This window comes from Desmodus rotundus, chromosome 1, assembly GCF_022682495.2.
Source record: "Desmodus rotundus isolate HL8 chromosome 1, HLdesRot8A.1, whole genome shotgun sequence".
Taxonomy (NCBI): Eukaryota; Metazoa; Chordata; class Mammalia; order Chiroptera; family Phyllostomidae; genus Desmodus; species Desmodus rotundus.
In genome coordinates this window covers 202,626,995-202,648,795 of record NC_071387.1, presented here as the reverse complement: position 1 = coordinate 202,648,795, position 21,801 = coordinate 202,626,995, and the positions used below count along the sequence as shown (strand labels likewise).

At 39.9% G+C, this 21,801-nt stretch overlaps 1 protein-coding gene across 2 annotated transcripts in view; it reads left to right on the top strand.

Annotated features, from left to right (window-relative positions):
- Nucleotides 1-17,629: 17,629 nt before the first annotated feature.
- The window catches only part of RICTOR (RPTOR independent companion of MTOR complex 2), a 99,614-nt gene continuing 95,442 nt past the window's right edge, over nucleotides 17,630-21,801 (top strand). For both annotated transcript variants that reach the window (XM_053914465.1, XM_053914457.1), the window contains exons 1-2: nucleotides 17,630-17,757; nucleotides 17,928-17,975. In XM_053914465.1, the coding sequence (XP_053770440.1) occupies nucleotides 17,709-17,757; nucleotides 17,928-17,975 (97 nt within the window). In that variant the 5' untranslated portion in view covers nucleotides 17,630-17,708. The remainder of the gene's footprint in view (nucleotides 17,758-17,927; nucleotides 17,976-21,801) is intronic.

Sequence of the window (21,801 nt, the reverse complement as noted above, 5' to 3'; positions counted from 1 at the left end):
GAGGGTAAATCAGTAAACCCTAGTGTTTGTGTTGGGGTGTTCCTGCTGACGCACCCTCTTCCCAAAGCAGCCGAGAAACAAAACGTGAAGCATCGGGGCCCCAAATGCTAAGAACACTAAGTACCATGATACAGAATACAAAGTCCTGACACCCAAGAAAGTAGTTTCTGAAGAGTGACCTCAAGGAATTGAAATAATTTCAAATGATTGTAAAGAACCTCAAAGCCTTCGCATGGGTAAAGTGGGATTTCTGTTAGATACACTGAAATTTGAAAATAGATCAACTTCTTTTGCTCAGTTTATAGATTCTGGAAGAGTGAAGCCCCCCAAAGAGAAGCCACTGACCTCAAAGGTCCCTGCCAATTTTGAAATACTTTGATGTCTACTTTTTGATAGGGAAACCAGTATATGCTCACACGATGAATTTAATACCAGATAAAATCACATAGTTCAGAATGTTTTTTGTTTGTTAAATTTGATCACAAATTTACATAATACACTGACAGTATATTTCCAGTTATTTTTTTTCTGATTGATTGAGAACAGAATAAATTCAATAGAGTATCAGTTTTTAAAATTCCAAATTAGGTCAATGGAATATTTTAGTTTGGATGTATACAACCAAGAAATAGACACACACAACTATGAAAGATTTATGTAATAAACAGCCATCTTAATATAGAATAAATATTTGAAGTATTAATTTTAACATACTAAATATTATTTCTGTTATACTCTTATGTATGGAATTTGTCATGTGAGAAGAGCCACAAATAAATAATACCTTCAGCCTCCCCCCCCTGTGACTTGATGCCACCCCTGAGCCCTTCTGATCTTTTTGCTTCAGCCTCAGAGGAGGGGTACCTCCTGTTCAGGAACAAAGCTTCCATCAGTGCTCCTGATCACAGTCTCATTTCATGGTAGACATTCAGATAACCAAGTGCAACTGCCTTCAACTTCCAACAGTGTTCAACCCTTACCCCTTATCCAAACACTAGCGTGGAGAATAAGATGTCACTTTTCAGATTCAAAGCCACAGCCTTTATCCCATTTCTTCCTCTTGCCTGCTCTGGAGCTTTCTTGCTCCACAATTAATTTATTCTCTTTCCCTTTCTCAATCTCTCTCTCTCTCTCTCCCTCTCTCTCTCTCTCTCTCTCTCTCTCTCTCTCTCTCTCTCTCTCTCTCTCCCCCCCCCACCCCCTTATGCACACACACCCTCCATCAGCAGACCTATCCATCTTTTCTTCCCTCCTCTTCTTTTCCTTTAACTTCTCCCCTTGTGCAGTTGCCCTCATCTAGCTTTACAAATACATTGAAGTCTTTCCCATTCAAAAACAGCAGGAACCGTTGCCTTGAATTCAAATACCTCTCCCACGACAGCCCATTTCTATCTTCCTTTTCTCATTCTATTGTCTCAGAACCATAGGGGATGTGCCTTACAGACCCCCGATGATGGGGAGCTTAACTAACCAAAGACCCCAGTTTCTGCCCTCTGAAATCCATCGCCAATTATGCCCACACCATGCCCTCCCCGCCCCCCCACCCCGCCCCACAGACCAGTGGCTGTATAGCCAATGCCTGGGCCTGCCTGGCCTCTTCCTGAAAGGTCCCAAAGCACTCAGGTGGCGACTTTGGTTTGAGGACCACCCAACAGCCTTGCTAAGCCCTCCTTACCTTACATAGCACTCTGAGATACTTCTACCCAACCATCCCTCCCTTCACTGGAGTCAGACTGGCATTGTTCTCTGATGGTTCCTCCAGCCCTCCCCAGCTTCCTCTCCATTTCCTCTCACACATGTACTTTGCTCAGGAAAAAAAAAATTAATGCATTTTCACCTCATATTGGTGTCGGCTTTCCAGAGGATCTGAACTGAATACAACACAGCTAAGAGTTTGTCAAAATATACATCTTCCTCCTCAGATCAACTGTATCAGAATCTCTGGGGAAAGAAGTTTTTAATCAATTTTTAATTTGCTCTAATATTAATTTAACGTTTAGCCACCAAACATCTTCAGCTAGCCAGATGAGAACCTCGGGAGTGAATGCTGCCCTTCTGAGATATCTACCTTCGGGCCCACATGGCCAGCCCTTTGGCTCCCACCTCTATTATGACAATACTGGGCCGCCTGGGAAGGGCATGAGCCTGTGCCAGATGACTGAAGCTGAGACAGACCCTGAAGGAGCAGACAGCTGGCAAGGGCAGCTGTATGCAGCAATTCACCGCTTCCTTAACGGGGTCTGGCAGCCCACGTCCACCAATGAAAGGGAGCATAGAACATTGAGGCAGACATTATGGACACCTCATTATAGGAATTACACCCTAAAACTTAGAAACAGGATGTAAGTGATAGCCAGGGAGGAAAACTTAAAAGGCTTTTTTAAATTTTGTTTTGAGGAATGGTTTGTCTTCTAAGACAGAAAAGACTTGAGCTTATTCAAAAGCTAATGAGAAGGATCTAGTGGAGAGGAAAGATGAAAACATAAGAAAGATGAGGGACAATCAAAGATCTAAATTTCTTGAAAAGATAGATATGCAATTTTTCTTAATAATTTATTTCTTATTCCATCTGTGAAATGCTAAACATTGTACTGGACAGACACATGAGGACTCAAATATCACTTATTATTATTATTATTACTAATTTTGAAATACTTGCAGACGCTGCCTCTATTGTCACAATTGTGCTGCGTGTTCAAAGGTTCCTTTCAGTGACTGTGTACATCATTTCCTGACTCCTGCTTCAGATTACCAGCTAAGATATGTCACCTCAAACAAGACTCTGGACTTTGCTAACAGCCTCAGAAGTTTCTTTTATAAAATACGAAAGTACCTACTTTACAGGGTTGTACATAGTTCAGCATTTAGAGCACTGGCCGACACACTATTATCACCCTGCTTGCTAGTTTGCTACTGGACACTCTGAACATGTCAGTGCAATGGAATGCTATCAAGATGAGCATGATTTCAATGGCAGTAAACTGGTTCTGGGCCCCAGTTATTTGCCAGCTGATATTTGAGGGTAATATAGAAACACTTAAGGTAAAACACAATAAAATTTTTGTAAAAATGAGTAAGTATAATGGCCGTGCCAGGCCCAGGTTCTACATTTGAGTATGAAGTTCCAGTATGCCACAGCATTTTGTACCTGGTGTTTCCTGCCGCCACAGTGTAGGGAGACCTGCCGGTATAGATATACATGTAGCTATATTGAGAGAGATGCACACACAGCAGGTACATTTTATTTATATATTAAACACATAGTGATATTTTTACAAGGAAAATGGTGGTATATATTTTATATGTATACATATAAATATATACACATATAAATATATACACACGTTAGCAGTTTTTCTTGAAGAACTTGGTCTTCTCTTTTTTTCTGGCTCCCTTTGGTTAGAGACACTGGTGGGGAAATGGTTCTTTCCTACAAGAAACACTATAGTGTCAACATGACAATAAGTGGTAAGAGCCAAGTGATGGTAGCTTTGGGGTGAGGCTGTAGCAAACAGTAGAATATGAGCTCTGTGTACAAGACTGAGTGGCTAATCGGGCTGGCCACTTTTGGTTTGGCCCCCAGATCCCTCTCTCTGACCTTCTCTGTTCTGCTCTGTGCCCCCAAGACTGACCTTTACGGACTGCCTCAAGAGGCCCCCTTGCCTTGGACCTTCCAGTCTCTTTTTGCCAATCAGGAGCACTAGCGAGCAATCAGAGGGACAGGAGAGTGAGGTTTGGACATTTATTCCTCTAGCTTCGTCCTTGAGGTCCCATCACAGGTGGCTGTGTCCTTCCCCCAAGGTCACAGCTCTGTCAGACAGGCTTCTTCACCTTGTGCTGTCTCTCTGGGTTCTAGGTCTTCTCCTTCTCCCTGTTCCTTCTGGATTTGCAACCAGTCCCTGAGGTGGCCAGTGCAGGGGACTGCCCTTTACTATGCGCTTTCCCTACACACTACCCACCCATCCACAAACAGTTCTCAAGCTTTCCACCCTGAATTTGCCATTCATTTCCCATCTGTGCCTTAGTGTTAATATGATGTAACTCTGATGGACTGTGAGTCCAGTATTGATAGAGCCTTCAGTTTCCAAAAGAAAATGATTATCAAGGTCTATATATATAATGTCTACTATTTTCCCAGTTGACTCAATTTCTCTGAAATGAACTAGGCAGACCAAACAAATTGTCCCTGTAGGCCAGACCTGACCCATGTGGTGAGTCCGCACCACTGGCCATTTACGATGGGAAATTAGTCAGATGAAGCACACGTTATTCTGCAGCCATCCAACCTGCCCATAATGAGTCTTTGTGTGGGTGAGTGATGGAAAAAATTTATTTAGTGCCTGCAACACCCAGATTCCATTTCTGTTAGCAGCACCAAATGCCACGGAAAGGCCTACTAGGCATGCAATCACGAAAACCAACGCTGTTGCCCACAAACTCCTCAGCACCTGATATGTTGCAAATGCCATGGCCTGGAACAGAACAGAAATTCAAAGTCAGATTGTGGATTGGCCCTTGCCCAAATGAGAATGAGAGTCAATAGCTAATATACAGACTGTTGGTGGCCATGTCTTTATTAGCAAAGGAGAGCAAAGAAATACCTTCTAAGACCACCAATGTCAGGCCTCTCACCTCAATTCTTAGAAAAAGATCTAATGTCTTTCAAAAACTTCAAGTTAATCGAGAGTTTTATTCAGGCATGTGAACGATCTCTTTCCCTTCCAATGCATGATCCAACAGCAGGTCGACCGAGACCGAAGCTTGACTTTCCATCACGTTTCTAGCAGCAGTACTGAAGTGTTTAAGTTATGGTGGAATTTAGGTTATTGTATCTGAGCTAATATGATATGCTCGTCAGAGCTCCTACTGGAGTGGTAGGAGCTATGTTAAGAAAAGCATTAAAATGCTGTCGCCACCCACATATCTCAGGGGACCAGAATAGTCAGTTGGTTTCTCTTCTTTCATAGGTACATATCTAAAAAAGATCTACCGAGCTATGATGGTTAATAACCTCTGAGAACTACATTTGGTTTGTACAGGACTACAAACCAAAACCACAAAGTATTCAAGTACACGTGAAGGTTTTTTAGGCATTCATCTAGAGAGAAACAACACAGACAACTCCGTTCTTCCTAAGACCCCTGTCAAAGTACACGTACTAGGAAGGTTTCTTAGGCTGAGTTCCCAAAAGTAGAGCTGGAGACTGGAATCCTTGGGTGACGGATTTGTTAAGGGGCTTGCCCAGGGCACCCCTGTAAGGAGTGAGGAAGCAGGGTAGCTCAGGGAAAGCAGCTGGCAAAGATGTGGGTCCAGCTGCAGCCCAAGGTCAGCCTGATTCCAGAAGGAACACTGAAGCAGGAACAGCCCCACTAAGCCGTAGCACACTGAGGCAAAGGGGCTGGTCTGTACCCCTCCCCTCCTCCAGGCAGTCATTGGCTGCCAGAGGCTCCCTTCTCTTCCAACCCCAATCTCCTCTGCTGGGCATATCTGAGCACCACTGGCCCTTTGGTCTGAGGACAATTCCCTGGAGTAAGGTGCAACTGTGGGCTCTAGCAGCCAATTCTTACAGCAGCTGAGGGATGGTGCACCTGCCAGTGAGTTAACAGGGACAGATCAGAAGTAAATTTCCAGCAGAAATAGTGCTTCTCACTTCAAAGAAGAGACATAATCTTATATGAACCACATCCTAAAGCTGGCCCTCCTCAATCATAAGGGCTTGTCCTGGACTGTCGGGGTGCTGCCAGCAACCCGCATCATTTCAGCTGCAACATTGCCGAGGTAACCAAATTTATACGGGGCATGTAAGTTGAGAGGCAGTTGAAAGGTGAATGTTTGTAATCTATATCTTTCACTCATTTACTCAAATGGTAAAAAAAACAATCCAGTCTCAGGATTTAAGTCAATTCCATATAAATGCTGCATCGTCACGTCATCTTCCCCACCCACTGGCTTTGTCTGAGGGCTGACTGTGCACTTGACACTGTGCTAGGTGTTTGTGGGCTGGGTCTCATTTAAGTCTGTGCCAATCCTACAAGTCAAGCCATTTTACTGTGAATAAAGGAGGCTTAGAGACCATGTATGCTTTGCCCAAGTTACATGGCCAATATTAGGCTTATACTCCATGTCCAAGATCTTAATTATTGGGTTATCTTGCTTTCCGTGGGTATATGCTACACACTGCTCCCAAATCGTTCTGAATAATTTAAACAAAAAAACAACAGAAGCATGGAAAATATCAATGAGACACAAAGAAGCCAGAAATTAGGCAAACTGTTGGTTCCTTTTCCATTATGATACAGAAGACAATCAGAAATGTTACTGTTGAATAAGTTAAGAAGCCCAGTTTCAGGAGAGGGAGTTACAAGACTAAAAAAATCAATTTAACTAATGTTAGGTAAATTAAAGAATATGAGCTGTAAAATCTACAGGAACTTCAGAAAAGAAACGACGGCAAAGTATTATAATTGTCTTTTTAACAAACACACCAGGACTTACATATTAAGGGTAGCATTGTCCCCTTCAAAGTGGTCAGTGGTAGGGGGTCTATTGCAGAGGTTTGTATAAGGCTAAGATTTATTACACCGAAAGGAGGGAGTCGGCTTTCAAGTCTGTCTTTAGAACTTAGAAAAGATTTATTTTTATTAACTTTGTTATCAAAATATAATAAATATTTATTCTTTGAAAGTGGGTTTGATTTTTACAAACCAGCTAAAACCACTGGAACCTCACCTGGCATGCAAGGTGGGTGAACAAGCAGGGCACATACAATTCTGTGACCTGATCATACATTAATGACAGATTCTCATTCATCACAAATTGCCTCTAAGGTTTCTTCGTGTCTAAAGATCAATTTCTTTGAATATTTCAAGTTCATAAGTAATAGTATAACAGCTTTCCATCTCTCCCTCACTCTTTAAAAATTAATTTACAATTAAATAAAATATAAATAAATTTAAAGCTCCCTGTGTACTTCACTTTATTCCTTCCTCCCCTCTTTCTCAGACAAGATCAGGCGTGTTCAGGGTGGTATGGCTGTAGACCTTTCCCTCCTTCTCAAAGAACACCAACACGTGGTTTTGGTGTTTATCACTCCCACTCATTTCTGTTATACTTTCATCACATATGTATGTGTCTCAAACTTTTTCAAGGACTGTTTTTTACTCTTTAATATTTGATGTAACTAGTATCATATTTCTGCAACTCGCTTTTGTCAATTGTTATGTTTGGGAAGGAACATACCATTGAATGAACAAACCACAGAGATTTCCGTTTTTCTACTGAAGTCCCGTTTTTCTACAGAAGTTCCCATTTTCTGCTCCCAAAAGCAATGCTACTATAAACATTTATGTCGGGGTTTCCCTGGGCGCATTTATGAAGGTTTCTCTATTTCATATATGCTAAATTGCTCTTGAAAATATTTGCCCTGGCAGGTAGCTCAGTTGATTAGAGCATGGTCCTGATACCCCAAGGTTGTGGGTTCAATCATCTGTCTTGACACATACAAGAATCAAACGAAGAATACATATAATAAGTGGAGCAACAAATCAATGTTTCTGCTTTTTTTCTATAAAAACAATAAATAATTTTTTAAATAAAAATAAAAACATGGGTATTCTTTTGTTGTTGAGTGGATCATTCTGCAAATGTCAATTAGGTAAAGTGGTTCAAAGTATTATTCAGGTACTCTATAAGCTGACTGATTTTTCTGTGTACTTGTTCTGTAGACTGTGGAGAAAAGAGAGGAAGTCTTCAACTCTAGTTGTGTGTTTGTCTCCTTTTCCTTGCAGTTTGCTGTTTCTGCTTCCTGTTTTTGTACCACACTATCTTAATTACTGCAGCTTTGTAATGAGTCTTAAAATCAGGAAGTATGTAATTAACTTACTTTTAATATAATATTTAATATGAGAGGGCAGCTAATCTCCTATGTGGCTATTTGTATAGTAAACTTCTTCACTAATCATCATATATCTTAAACTAATATTGCACTACTTCATATATAATGATAACCTTACAACTGTCCAATTTTCTATACATTTCTCTTCTACAAGTTAAGCCTACAATACATTGTTGTTGCCTTTGTTTAAAATGAGTAATTATCTTTAAAAAAATCTTTTTATTTACCGATATATTGACTTTTTTCTTACTGTACATAGAGCAAGGCATTCTTTGTCCTTTGTGTAAATCTGAATTTCCATCTGGTGTTATTTTCCTTGAGGCTGCAAGACTTCCTTTAACATTTATCGTAGAACACATCTGCTCATGACAAATTCTTTGAAATGTTTACATCTGAAAGTGTTTCACTTCACTTTCCTTTTTGAAATTTGATTTTACAAGATATATAATTCTAGATTATAGATATGTCTTTCCTTTTTCACATTAAAGATGTCACTTAATTGAATTTTGGCTTGCATTGTTTCTGACCAGAAGTCATCAGTAATTCTCATTGTTTTTGCCTATAGTTAATCGGCCTTTTGCTCTCTTCTCTGATTATTTTATCTTTCTGTTCTTTATCTTTGATATTTGGCAATTTGCCTGGGAGTGTTTTTCTTTGTGTTTATCTTGTTTATGATTCATTCTGCTCTTTGGGTCTGTGTTTTTCATAGTTTTCATCAAATTTGTAACATTTCAGCCATTAGTCATGCACTGCTTAATGATGGGAAAATGGTCTGAGAAATACGTCATTGGGCGATTTCATTATGTGAATATCATAGTACACTTACACAAACCTAAATGGTATAGCCTACTACACCCCTGGGCTATATGGTGTAGCCTATTGCTCCTAGGTTATAAGCCTGTGCAGGATGGTACTGTGGAAAACAACACTAGAGTAAATCAAGCACCAGGGAAAATAATGCAATCAAGATATACGGTAAACATGAGATGCGGCTGCTGCAGATGTAACACGGCACACTGTTTTATAGCAAAATACTTTTACTAAGTAGGAAGAGTCCACTCTACAGTAATGATAATAAGTATAGTATAGTCAATACATGGACCAGTAACAGTCATTTATTTCCATTACCCAGTACTGTCCTGTACATAACTGTGATGGTGTACTACTACACAACAGAGTGCAGTATGTTTGGGGAGCATCGCTACTAACACAAGGGATATGTTGCACTACAGCGTTACAATGGCTATGACATCCTTCGGAAATAGGAAACTTTCAGCCCTATCATAATCTGAGGGGACCACCAATATAGATGCAGTATGCCATAGACCGAAATGTCATCATGAAGTGCTGTATTTCTTCAGTATTTTTTCTGTCCTAATCTCTCTCTTTACTTTTCTTGGGATTCCAATTACATGTATTTTAGACTGCTTGATATTTTTTTTTTTTGACTTGGCTCACTAAGGCTTTTTTTCCCAGTCTTTTTCTTCTCATATTTTTTTCTATTGGTCTAGCTTCAAATTCAGTGATCCTTTTTCTTTTTTAGTGCCCCATATGTTATCTTCTGATGGATTCTAACATTTTTATATCGTTTTTTCACTTCTAGAATTTTCACTTGATTCTTTTTTAGAGCATACATTTCTCTAGTCAGAACCCCCATCTGTTCATTCATTATGTTCAACTGTCCTTTTAAATCTTCAAACATACTTATAAAATTCTGTTAATTCCAACATCTGTGTTACCTCTGCATCTGTTTTATGGACTATTCTTTCTCATGTCAACGAATCACGTTTTCCTGATTTTTTTTTTTACATCTAATATAGTTTTTTATGCCAGGCTGGGCATTATAAATGGGAGAGTTGAGATACTGTTGCTTTCTTTTTAATGAGTTTTGTAGGATGTTCCCCCGTTTGTTCGTTAATTTACTTGCAGATCAGATTCTTCCTGTTGAGACTTAGTTTTAGGTTTTGTTTGGATGTGTCTATAGCAGCCTTTATCTTGGGGGCGGTGCAGATTTTTCCCTAAGTTATGACCTTTACAGGGCCTCCAGCAGCTCTTTCCCTAAATTCAGTGATAGCCTTCAGGGGATCTTATCTGAACGCTCAGTGTTCACCAGTGTCTCTTCTTGCTGCTTGGACCTCTACCATCTCCTAGCCATCAGCAACTCCTGGATTCCCCCAGCAGCTGCTCTCCGCCAGGCCTCACAGAGACTCATCCTGCGGTTAAGCAGTTTCGAATTCAGCTAAACAATCAGAGGGATCCAATCGCATGTTTCCATGTTTCTGGAGGAGAGCTCCTGCTCCGTGCAGCTCCCTCCCCTCCGACATTCTCAGATTTCACCTGCCTCCTTTTGTCTGAACTTCAGGCTGTTTTTTCCTTCAACTGGTGAGACTGATGTGATCTGTTTGGGTTCCAGAGCCTGCGTTGTATTTTGAAAGGTGTCCTCAGGTGAAAATCAGAGAGCTCACCTTGTGGTGGAGCTCACCTTGTTTGTTTCTTTTATTTACCTCAAGGTCACAGCGCTGTGTTACCTATTCTCCGAAGCCTAAAAACTTTGTCCGCAAGTTTTGTCGAGATTAATAGTTGTTTATTGTGAGAAAGTAAAGCCAACATCTATTTTCCGTCATGGATGAAATCAGAAATTCTTCATTTTAAAGGTCATGTCATATACAGTTCCTTTTTATTCTGTTTCTTATCATCAATATTTGAAGTTCAGGAGGTATATTTATTTTTATTTCTTATTATTACTGATGGTGACTTTTTCCAAATGATGTTGTTTGAACATAAGCTTTTGTTTCATCTTAGTTTGTGAAGAGCCAAGGACTTTTCCCCAGAAAGGGTTTGTAGTTGCTACTACTGGAAGCCAGGGGTCGCTGCCAAACCTGGGTCGGTCTGGGCTTAATTCGAAAGTCTCCTGTTCTGCCTTTCTACCTTAGTCTTCATAGTCTTCATATCTCAGGTATGCTTTTATCTGCCGGATAGCTCTTTTTTTTTTAAGATTGTATTTATTTATTCTCAGGGAGAGGGGGAGTGAGAAAGAGAAGAGGATGTGCGAGAGATATATCAATCAGTTGCCTCTCACATGCCCCCAACTGGGGTTCTCATGCACAACCCAGGCATGTGCCCTGACCGCAAATTGAACTGGTAAACCCTTGGTTTGCAGGCGGGCACCCAATCCACTGAGCCACACCAGCCAGGGCTCCAGTTTTCTATTTGCCCAGTGTCCCTTTACTTTGAGTGACTTTGTTTTTATGTTTTTTGATGGAGGAGTTTGGAATGTTTTTCAGCCAAAAAAAAAAAAAACGAATGAAAGAAAAAAATTAAACTATTGGTGTTTATGATACAGATGAACAATGAAACTGTCATTTGATCAGTCAGTTAAATTGTCAGGAGTCATCTGAGGTGACACCAAGGAAGACTGGAAATTCTGAGGCTTGGAGGAGTCCACAATACTCCCTCAGGAGTCCTTTCTGCTTGGACACAAGGCCACGTAGTATATGCAGGAAGTGGACTAAAGGAGTATATTTTAAAGTATCCTTCTCAAAATGGACACTTAGCTTAAAGAGAACTTGCAAAAAAACCTGCATGTAACATAAATAATGAAAGAACAAGCGCAAGATTTTAAAATATGAAAAATCAGATGCGTCTACCTCTGATGTTAGCATTCCAACAAAATCATTACACACTATTAAAAAAAACAATAATTTAATCAGACGTCATGTCAGCCACTATTTAAAAAATTGAAATTAGGTTATATGAAATATGAATTTTTGTACATTACTCTTTACTGTTACTTAACTCTAAGTGTATATTGTTCCTTGAGATGTTAGCTAATGATAATATAAAACTATTTAGCAAAATATTTAAAAATAAGCATAGACAATATGAAGGTAATTTTCTATATTTTTCAGTGATGTTGCAAGTCATGAAGTGTTGATTAAATCTGTTGCTTTGCAAAACAAAGAGACTTCTTTTTAGTAACAGACCAAAAGGTATATATCAAGAGGGAATATATTGGCATTTCCTGCTGTGCTAAAAAAAATGACTGGAAAAAACCCACAAAGAAAACAATTTGTTGACAAAACTAAAATGCAGTCACATTAGTCAACCAAGATGGGAAGAGGGAAAGGGAAAAATGGCTGAAGGTTTGAAGAAAAAGGTATTCGAACAAACAGGTATTACAGAAGTTTTGCAGTACATTTAGATGAAAGCATAGACGTTTCTACACTTGTCCCAGCTTAAGGTGTTTGCTAAATTCTGTTCAGCAATGAAATACACAAATAACTACTTCTGTGCCCCCAAAGTGAAGATGTACCAAGGAATGTGTATCATTATCAGTAAACAGCTTCCTTAGTAAAAGCCATGTTTTATGAAAAATCGATGAAACAGTCACTTTAAGTGAAATTTAAAAATTAGAGATTCACAGAAGAACAGAGATACGTGTGATAATTTTATATAATAAATCCTTTAAAATGCAGTTGAATTTTCACACTTTGAAAAGAGAAGGGGAGCGACTATGAAAATCTTTTGCACCATGTAAATGTTTCATGTTTATTTAGTGGCAAACTTTTTTTCATGATGATTGGTCGTTTCCAGTCTCATGTTTACTTATCGGATATTTTTTTAATATTAATTTTTCCCTTCAAAGTACATGTGATAACAATAACAAAGTTATTACTTATCAAAATAAATGTGTTACAGAGCATTTACAAAAATAGATATTTAAAAACTATTTCCACAGTTTTGTGGTTTTTTCTGAAACAATTAAAAATACCAATGTCACCTCTATAATATTAGCACACTTAAAAATCTTGGAAACAGATTTTTCTAACCAGCTAAAAATTCTTTGGATCAAGAGTTTTAAAACCACTTGCTAAAAATTTCTGAATGTTATGTCTTCCAGCCTATGAAAACTGGTTGACATTAAGAAAGATAGACATTTAATATGCAAAGTTAAAGGAGTTTATCATTACCAAGCCCTTATTATATGAAATGTTAAAAGGACTTATCTAAGAAATAGAAGATCAAAAACTATGAACAGTAAAATGACAACAAACTCACTATCAACAACTGAACCTAAAAACAAAGACTAAGCAAACAACTAGAACAGGAACAGAATCACAGAAATGGAGATCACATGGAGGGTTATCAGTGAGGAGGGGGAGAGGGAGAAAGGTTGGGGTGGGGGGAAGGTACAGGGAATAAGAAGCATAATTGGTAGGCATAAAATAGACAGGGGGAGGTTAAGAATAGTATAGGAAATAGAGAAGCCAAAGAACTTATATGTACAATTCATGGACATGAACTAAGGAGAGGGGGCAATGCTAGAGGGTGGGGGGGGGTACAGGGCAGAGGGGGGATAAAGGGGAGAAAAAAATTGGGACAACTATAATAGCATAATCAAGAAAACATACTTTAAAAAGATAGATATTAGCCAAGTTACATTAAAAAAACTTTGTATTACTGATAGATAGGATTGAAAAAAACAAACATTATGATTTAGAAACTGCAGCCAATAGAATAGTTCTTCCATTTTTTAATTTGTATTTTGTAGGTTTCGGCTACTAAATCCCAACATCCAAATAAACTCTTCTTGGAATTAGACTTTTGAGTTGCTGTATGACAAAGTATTGAACAAGAAATTTTAAAAACAATGAAATATATTTAGCCCCATTGCTTTTGTTTGTGCCATTAGTAATATAACATTAAAAATTACTTTTAACCATTTTTTTGCCTTTATGCTTTATTTAATAAAAAAAGAAATATACATATGTTGGAGTATGTGGGCAAATTATTTTAATGAGATGCACAGACAATTTTCATGGGTCATTTCCTGACCAAATTATTATAATCATATACATATAATTGTGGTTTGTGATCACCAACAAAATTTCTCTATAATATTTTCCTTTAAAAAATTACACAAGTAAAAGTTTGTTTTAGGACAATAAAAATGGATAAAAAAAGATAAAAATATCACTCAAAATTCTACCAACCAACGATAATCGCTGTTGAAATTTCAGTGCGCCCCCTTCCAAATTTTATTTTACAAATAAAATTGTATAAAATTTACAAATTCTTCTTCCACAAACATAGGCTTTTCTTCATCTAAGACTGTGTTCATAGAGGGCCTTTATGTCTTACAGAATTTTTTTAAATGAAATTTAAAGATTTTGACAGAAATCGATATTTAAGGCAACAATACTAAAAGGCTACTTCCGGCTGTGACCAAGGCAGAATCTTTATAAACAACCCTGTGTAGTATTATAACATTTGCTGAATTTTGCCCATTGCCTGTCATTTTGTTATTATTTTTATCGATTGATTTGAGGGAGGGAGAGAAAGGGAGAGAGAGAGAGAGAGAGAGAGAGAGAGAGAGAGAGAGAGAGAGAGAGAGAGAGAAACATCTCTTTCTTGTTCCACTTATTTACGCACTCATTGGTTTGCCTCTTCCTCCTGCCCTGACCGGGGATTTTACCTGCAATCCTGGCATATTGGGATGAAGCTCTAACCAACTGAGCTCCCTGGCCAGGACCCCATTGCCTGTCATTTTAATGGCCTTTATCTAAATGTTACATGTGTGGCTTAATTATGAAGAGAGATTACAAAAAAAAAAAAGATTGACCAAATGTGGTTCTTGACTTGCTGTATCTTCATTCACATGGCCTACGTAATAAGGCAGACAGATAAAGGGAACTAAGATTTCAGCAAGACATTTCTGATCATTGTTACCACTGTATCTGAAACCAGTAAGATTTGGTTTATCAACTAGAATAGTATCCACGTGCAATAGGACAGAAAGTAGACCCCAGAGAGTGACCATCAGTGGGGTCAGTATACCGTCTGAATCAAGCAATTATCTGTCAGAGGTGTGGTCCTGGACCTAATCTCAAATAATACTTTTTATCAATGACTAATACTATGAGAAAAAACATTCATTCACACAGAAAATGAAACCTAGTTGGGGAATGAAAACTAAGTAGAGGAAGTCACATTCTCAATGACCAGATTAGAATCGAAATGACCCGGAAAATTGGAGAAGTAAGAAGAAGTAAACAAAATGAGTAAGAAACAGGAATGGGGCGGGGGGGGGGGGGGGGGGGGGGGGGGGGGGCAAGAAAAGCAAGTTTCAAGAAGAGGAATGGCTGGTAATTGGCAAGCACAGAAGATATTTTAAAAAATAAAGTAGTGCTATTGCTTAAAAAGCAAACACATTGTGAAGCGAGTTCCTTACTAAAATTTACCTAAACTCCTGCTTCTTGGTCGAGTGTCATTTGCAAACACTAAGAACTTGTTCCTTTTTCCAGAAATGCCATTCACCCTAAAAACACATGTGGAGAACACAGCCATTCAAATGACTGGGGAAGTAACAGAGGGAAAACTAGTTCCACTTTAAGACTGAAAAGAAATGATTGTTTTTTTCCTCCTGGAAGAGATGGAGTGATTGAATAATGATCTTTATGCAGGAACATACAGTTATAAAGATGAAAGGCTACTGAATTCAGGCTCCCCTGTACCCTAAATAATGTAAAAGTGGATCAATTGTACTCAACTTTCATGAAAGACTGAAAGAGGAAATAAAGTTAAATTGTATTATGGAGTTAATTTAGAATAGAGAAGGATAAGAAAAACATTTGAAAATATGAAACATTTTAAGGATCTGATAGAATTTACATTGATAGATTTCAACTCTTGTAAAATAGTGAAATGTGGGAATGCAAGGAGGGATGAAATTCAAATTTTTAATGTTCTAGCCAGACCTCAAGTTTTGTGATTTTTGCCTGAAACCGTAAGAAGAATGAATTATTTACACCAAGACTTAAAACCTACAAAAGAGGGAGCAAGTTGGTTGTTATTAAAATTATAACTGGTGATGTCAGGAGATATTTTTAAAAAGTACTCTAATTGTGGTGCGTCCTTGAATCTAAGTGCAATATCAGCAGCAGGTATCTGACTGCGTATCTAACAAGAAAATGATCTGGAATGTACAGAGGATAGTATATTAAGGAAGCAGTGTGCCTAATTTATTTTCCTGATGATACTACTCCATACTGCTTTTCTTCTTCTTTTTCTTTTTCAAACTTATTTTACAATTGACATACAGGCTGTGGCAAAAGTAGGTTTACAGTTGTTAGTATGGAAAATAACACAATAAAAAAGAAATAATACAAGAATAAATTGTTTCACATACTCACCACTGTAAACCTACTTTGCCCCACCCTATATATTAATTATAGGACATTCTGAAATCACAGACAAGCAAAGGAGAACAAAAATAGTATATATGTAATTTCACTAAGGAGGGAAAAATCAGTTAACATTTTGATGTATATTACCTCAGACTTTTTCTACCTACACAGATATGTAAAATATTTTATAAAGTATACTTTTGATATATATCTTAAACGTTAATAAAAATGGCAATTTTGTAATCTCTCACTTGATTTAACATCATGAACATTATTTCCTATTAAATATGCTAGACCTAATTCATCATTTTTAATGACTGCAATAACTTTCATGAATCTTTGGGCGTTAAGTGTTTCCAATTATTCACTATTGTTAGCGACTGCAATTATTATCTCCAATATTGCTCTTCCTTTTTTTTTTTTCTCCAAGAAAAAGCATTGAAACAAACTAATCCGGGCATTTACTCAACCAACTAGTTAAATATCGAACGTTTATTTGTGCCAGGCATTGCATTTTGGACACTGGGAAAGAGAGGTGGTTAAGGCAAGTTTTCCACTATCAATTAATTTCCAGTCTCCGGAATAAAAATACAAGTGTTGAGGAATAGGAGGCAACAAAACGCTCATCCTCTCTTTAAAGTCAATGTAGTTTAAGGAAAAATTGCCGGGTCAGAGGCCAGGTGTTTATACGTTAATTAGCTAAAGCAGTTTCTAGAATTAAACTCTCCATCGTTAACAACTGTTAGCCTTACACATTAAAAGTATTAACCCACGTTTATCTTAGTCACTGTTTTAGCAGCTACACAGACAGAAAACCCGGGCACAACGCTCAGCAGCCTTCTCGGTTCCAGGCGGAGAGGAAACCCTTTCCCGGGCCTCCTGGCATCCGCAGGCGGGACGACCCAACCCACCGCCGGGGACGACCACCCCGCACTCCAGCTAAACAGAACTTCCCCGACCGCTTCCACTGGTGGGAGCCCCCGGTCGAGCGTGGCTATGCAGATCAAATGCAAGGCCGCTTAGCACGGAGGGCAGAGCGGGGATGGAAAACAAACTTTGTTACGTGTTCACTTGGTTGGAGCAAAGCGACTCTCAGAAGGGAACTGAGTTACGTTAACACTGTGCGCAGCGTTTGTTTTTGTTTTCAGTGCAAATCCTTTTAATTGATGAATAAGGAGGGGAGGGGGTGGCCTAGCCTATCCCAGGGCTTGAAAGCAAGCAGGAAAATCACACAGGATGGTTTCGGCAGGTGGCCAGCCGGCCCCATCCCGGCCTCCTCCCGTGGGCTGTGACCACGGTTTCCGCGGCGGCGAAGGGGAAGCATCTCCCACGCTGTAAAGTCGCATCAATGGGATTCCCCTAGTGGGAGATGCCCCCTCCCAACAGGCATGCTCCCGGGGGACCGGACGCGTCGCCGCAACCTTCTACTGACGAAGCAGAGGACGCAGGAGCTGCAAGTAGCACCCAGACCCCGGATCGCCTCGCGGAGCGCTGAACGCCCGCTGCGGAACCGCCGCCGCGGAGGGGCGGGGAAGATGCCGCGGGGGGCGGGCGCGGCGCGCAGGGAGGGGAAGGGGTTCTCGCGCGATTGGGCGAGGTTTCCGGTGTTGTGACTGAAACCCGTCAATATGGCGGCGATCGGCCGCGGTCGCTCGCTGAAGAACCTCCGAATACGAGGTAAGCCCGCTGTAGCCTTCGCCCTCACCGCCCGGCGCCCGCCATCCCTGGCTCCTGCCTTCCCTTGGCTCTGGGCTGCGGGAGCGAGCCGGGGCGCTGGCCGAAGCCAGGGCTGGCGCCGCTGGCCTGCCAGCGATTCCTAATTGGGGCTGTGTGTCTGTTTCGCGCAGGGCGGAATGACAGCGGCGAGGAGAACGTCCCGTTGGATCTGACCCGAGGTAACGCGGGGCGGCGCGGGCCCGGGCGAGGGTGCGGTGCTGGGGTGGAGCCGAGACTGGGGCCGGCGGCAGGGGCGGACCGCGCACGGGACCGGCGGGGGTGCGGGCACCCCAGCCCGGGGCCGCCTCCTCGGACCCATCCCCCTTCCCGGTGGTGCCCGCTTCCCTCGCCCCGAGAGCTTCTCCGGGCCTTGGGTGCTGTGGGTCCCGGGGAGCCCCGCGCAGGACTCGGCGCAGCCGGCCATTCTCCGGGTCCCCGAGGAAGCGTTTTACTCTTGTCCCAGAGTTGGTGCAGCCGAATCCTGGGGCGGCCAGGGGGAGGTGGAGGCTCGGAGGCTGTTATTTAGGTTGCGGGAGGATGTCTGTGGGAAGAGCGACCACATCCTGCCTTCCCCGTCCCCCCGGCAGAAGCAGGAGCTGCGCGGTCCTTGCTGCCTGCCTGTTTGCTCCTTGCCCACCGCCCCGGGGACCCGAGGCTTCGGCGACTCGCTCCTGAAAGCGGGAGCGGCGATTACTGCGAAGTGTCTGATTCACGCCGTAGTTCCCTCCTGCCTGCCGTTCCCCGGCCGGCCGCGGGGCCGGAGTCGGCGGAGACTGCCCCTCGCCCCGCCGCAGGTTCATTGTTTACCTTCTGCGGCGGCCGTGGGTTTGTTTACACCTTCGGAACGGCGTCAACCCGGGGCTATTTGTAAAGACCTACTCTGGCCGCGGGCCCGAGTTTCTCGTGTCGGGCGCAGTACTGGACTGGATTGGCGGAGTCTGGCCGAAGGGTTAGCGGTTGTCTACAAGGTTTCTCCTCTCCCCCCCACCGTAAACAGGCTTTGGTCTGCCCGAAACGGAGAAGTCGTCTCTCCCGCTGGCCGCAGCTTGATTAGCGTGTAGCCTGGGCCAGCTCTATGGAATCAGTTTCCTTTTTGAGGTCTGAGAAACACTGTGGAAAGCTAAACAAACAAAATCACTGTAAACATTCTATATAAAAATAAATTTTTTAACCTATGTTATGCTTGACATACTGTTATCTACAGTATTAGACTCGAGCTCATCTGTGCATTTAAAACATAGTGCTATCTCTAATTTATTCTGTGCATCAAAAGGTAAGATTACTGTTTTACAAACTAAGAGGCTAATTTTAATTTAGCTACCAGAGTACATTTTTTGTAAAAATATTTTATTCTGAAAGTTCCAGGACTTAGTTTTTGGTGAACCAGATCCTTTTACAGGCAGAAGAGAATAAAATACAGGGTCTGGCGCAAATAATGCCCCTTTTGTATTATAAAATCTCTTACTACAAAATCATAAGCATGTAATTCCGTAATATAACAATATCACACTCAGGCACACCATATGACATTTTAGGTGAAATGTTCAAATTGAAACTAAATTATTACACCCATATTATTACCCAACCACACTTAAGCAGTTCTTTCTTGTGTCGGACCCTATATAATACAAAAGGGCTTAAGTAGTAGAAATAGCAACTAATTAGATCACTAAATTGGACCTTTTTTTTCCCCCAGCAGATGGGGTTTGAATATTACTAAAGATGGAAAGCTTTTGACTTCTGTTCAACTGTGGAAACTTGTTATGTAAAATACACATATAAAACACACATGAAAAATGTATATAAAATACATGTGGGAAAAAGGTTTCTAGTAAATTTCCTAACAAAATAAGCAAAATTTCCACAGGGCTCAAAATTAGCATTTGAGTTAGGTGACATACAGTTTATTAGTGATTTAGTTTATATATGAGAATATATGTTTTAGATAGAGGTGGAAAGAGCATTCATTAGATTCTGAGTCTAGTTCGTACATTAAAAGCCTGCTTGGATGTGGTGCTAGAAATAATTTACAGCTGTGCTTTGAGTTTGCTGAGTTCCTGTATAAAGTGGATTCTCTGGTTGGTGTCCCAGTTTTGGGTTGGAAAAGCTACGTGCAATACAAATGTGGTTTGATGCCTTTGGTTTACTCCAGTTTTACTCAGATACACAGATAACTGTGGATGTTCCCTATTTAAAATACTGTATTCCCTGAACATTTAGTAAACTCCTATGTCCATGGGGGGTTCTAGCTTATTCAGAAAGGGCAGAAAATGCTATTTCTACTTGCCTTCACAAAATGTATTTCAGTTTGTAATGAAATACACACAGCCCATTGAAACAGATGGCAAAAGCAATATGCAACTAAGAGAGGTTATATGCGAACTGTATTCCTGAATCCTAAGGAAGTTTAGAATAAAAACAAGTAATCTGAATTAGATTCATCATTTATTGACGCTGTTGTTTGAGAAATTGTTATTCTGACAAACATTTCATTGTTCCAAGAAGACTTGCGGATCTAACGTGACGAAAGTTCACGAGGAGTAAACTTTGGTAATATTTTGAGAACTGTGGGACACTCCGGATTGCAGCTGAAGGGCAGCTGCTTGTGGATTGGATTACAGTATGTTTTAGATCAAGTTTAGGTAGTCAGCTGTGTATATGTGTGTATCAACGGTAAGGCAGTGTTTGCTCTTACTCTAATTTTTTTATGTAATCGAGAAACTCGTTGTGTAGATATCTAACAAAATTTGTTATAAAATAAAGATCATGGTCATAGAAATTATTTTAGGAAAATAAAGCAGACTGTAAAATCAAGTAGTTCTGGGTTGTAATCTCAGCTGTCAGGGTTATTAGAATGTGAGAAAAGAATGACTAGCACTTAAAGTACTCAGCACAAGACCTGATACTTTGTGAGTAAAGTTAACTAAATGTTAGTTGCTTTCCTACACTGTGAAATCAAAATTATTTATATCACATTCAAAATATTTCAAATAATTGTTTTGAATATTATGAACTGCTAATAAGGCATTATGGGTTCGAAGTTTATTTTTGATAACATATTAAAATGGACATGATCTGTCTGAAGTAGAGTTCTTGAATATAACAACTGTAAAAAAGTAATGTGAGATTCTAGTAAATAAGATCTAAGCAAAGAGCAACCTATTAAGGAACTTAAGATAAAATGTGGTATTTTATTTTATAGAACCTAAGAATTTTTCTCCCTGACTCCAGAAAATTTCCTAGTAATAATAACTTGGCTAGCCTTGCAATCTTCTTGAGGCCTAGGAGAATACTAAAATGTTAAAAATTGTTGGTGGACTAATTTTGATCTAGTTTAGGAACTTCATGTAGCAGGTCTTGCAGTCAATTTATTGGTAATTGTTGCTTTCAGTTTTATCCAGACAACTACTTAATTTGTGAAAGTCTCTGATATTTGCTATTGATACCATTAAATCATCTCAGTTTTGCATGTCAAAATCTATTTTGAAACCCAAATGCTTCCATTAGCTACCTCTGCTGCAAGGATAGTCTATTTTTTACTGGTCCAGTTGTGTGTCTCTTCCTGGTATTGAGTAGCTTGAAAAGACAAAGTATTTTTCCTGTGTAAGCCCTTCTAGAATAATTTAATTACTGTGTTCACAGTGAATTTTGAGAACATGGACACACTTATATTCAAATAAAATTATTAGAATATAATTTATTTAAAAGCATTGAGGGATTTTTTAAATTATCCAACCCTTTTACATTAGTAAGAATAAAAAACCGTCTTAGTTGATGTTTAATACTTAGAGAAGTAGAAAGGTTTTTTGAATGATGACTTGAACACTAACTACTTGTTTTCTCATTTCTTTTAGTTAGGACATTACTCATGTTATTTAATTACTCACTTCAGTTAGACAAAACAAACATTGACTGAATGCCTATTGTATACTAAATGCTGAATTAAGTGCCAGAAGAATAAAGATGAAGATGTTACTCCCTTTAGTTTACTGGAACAGACAAAAA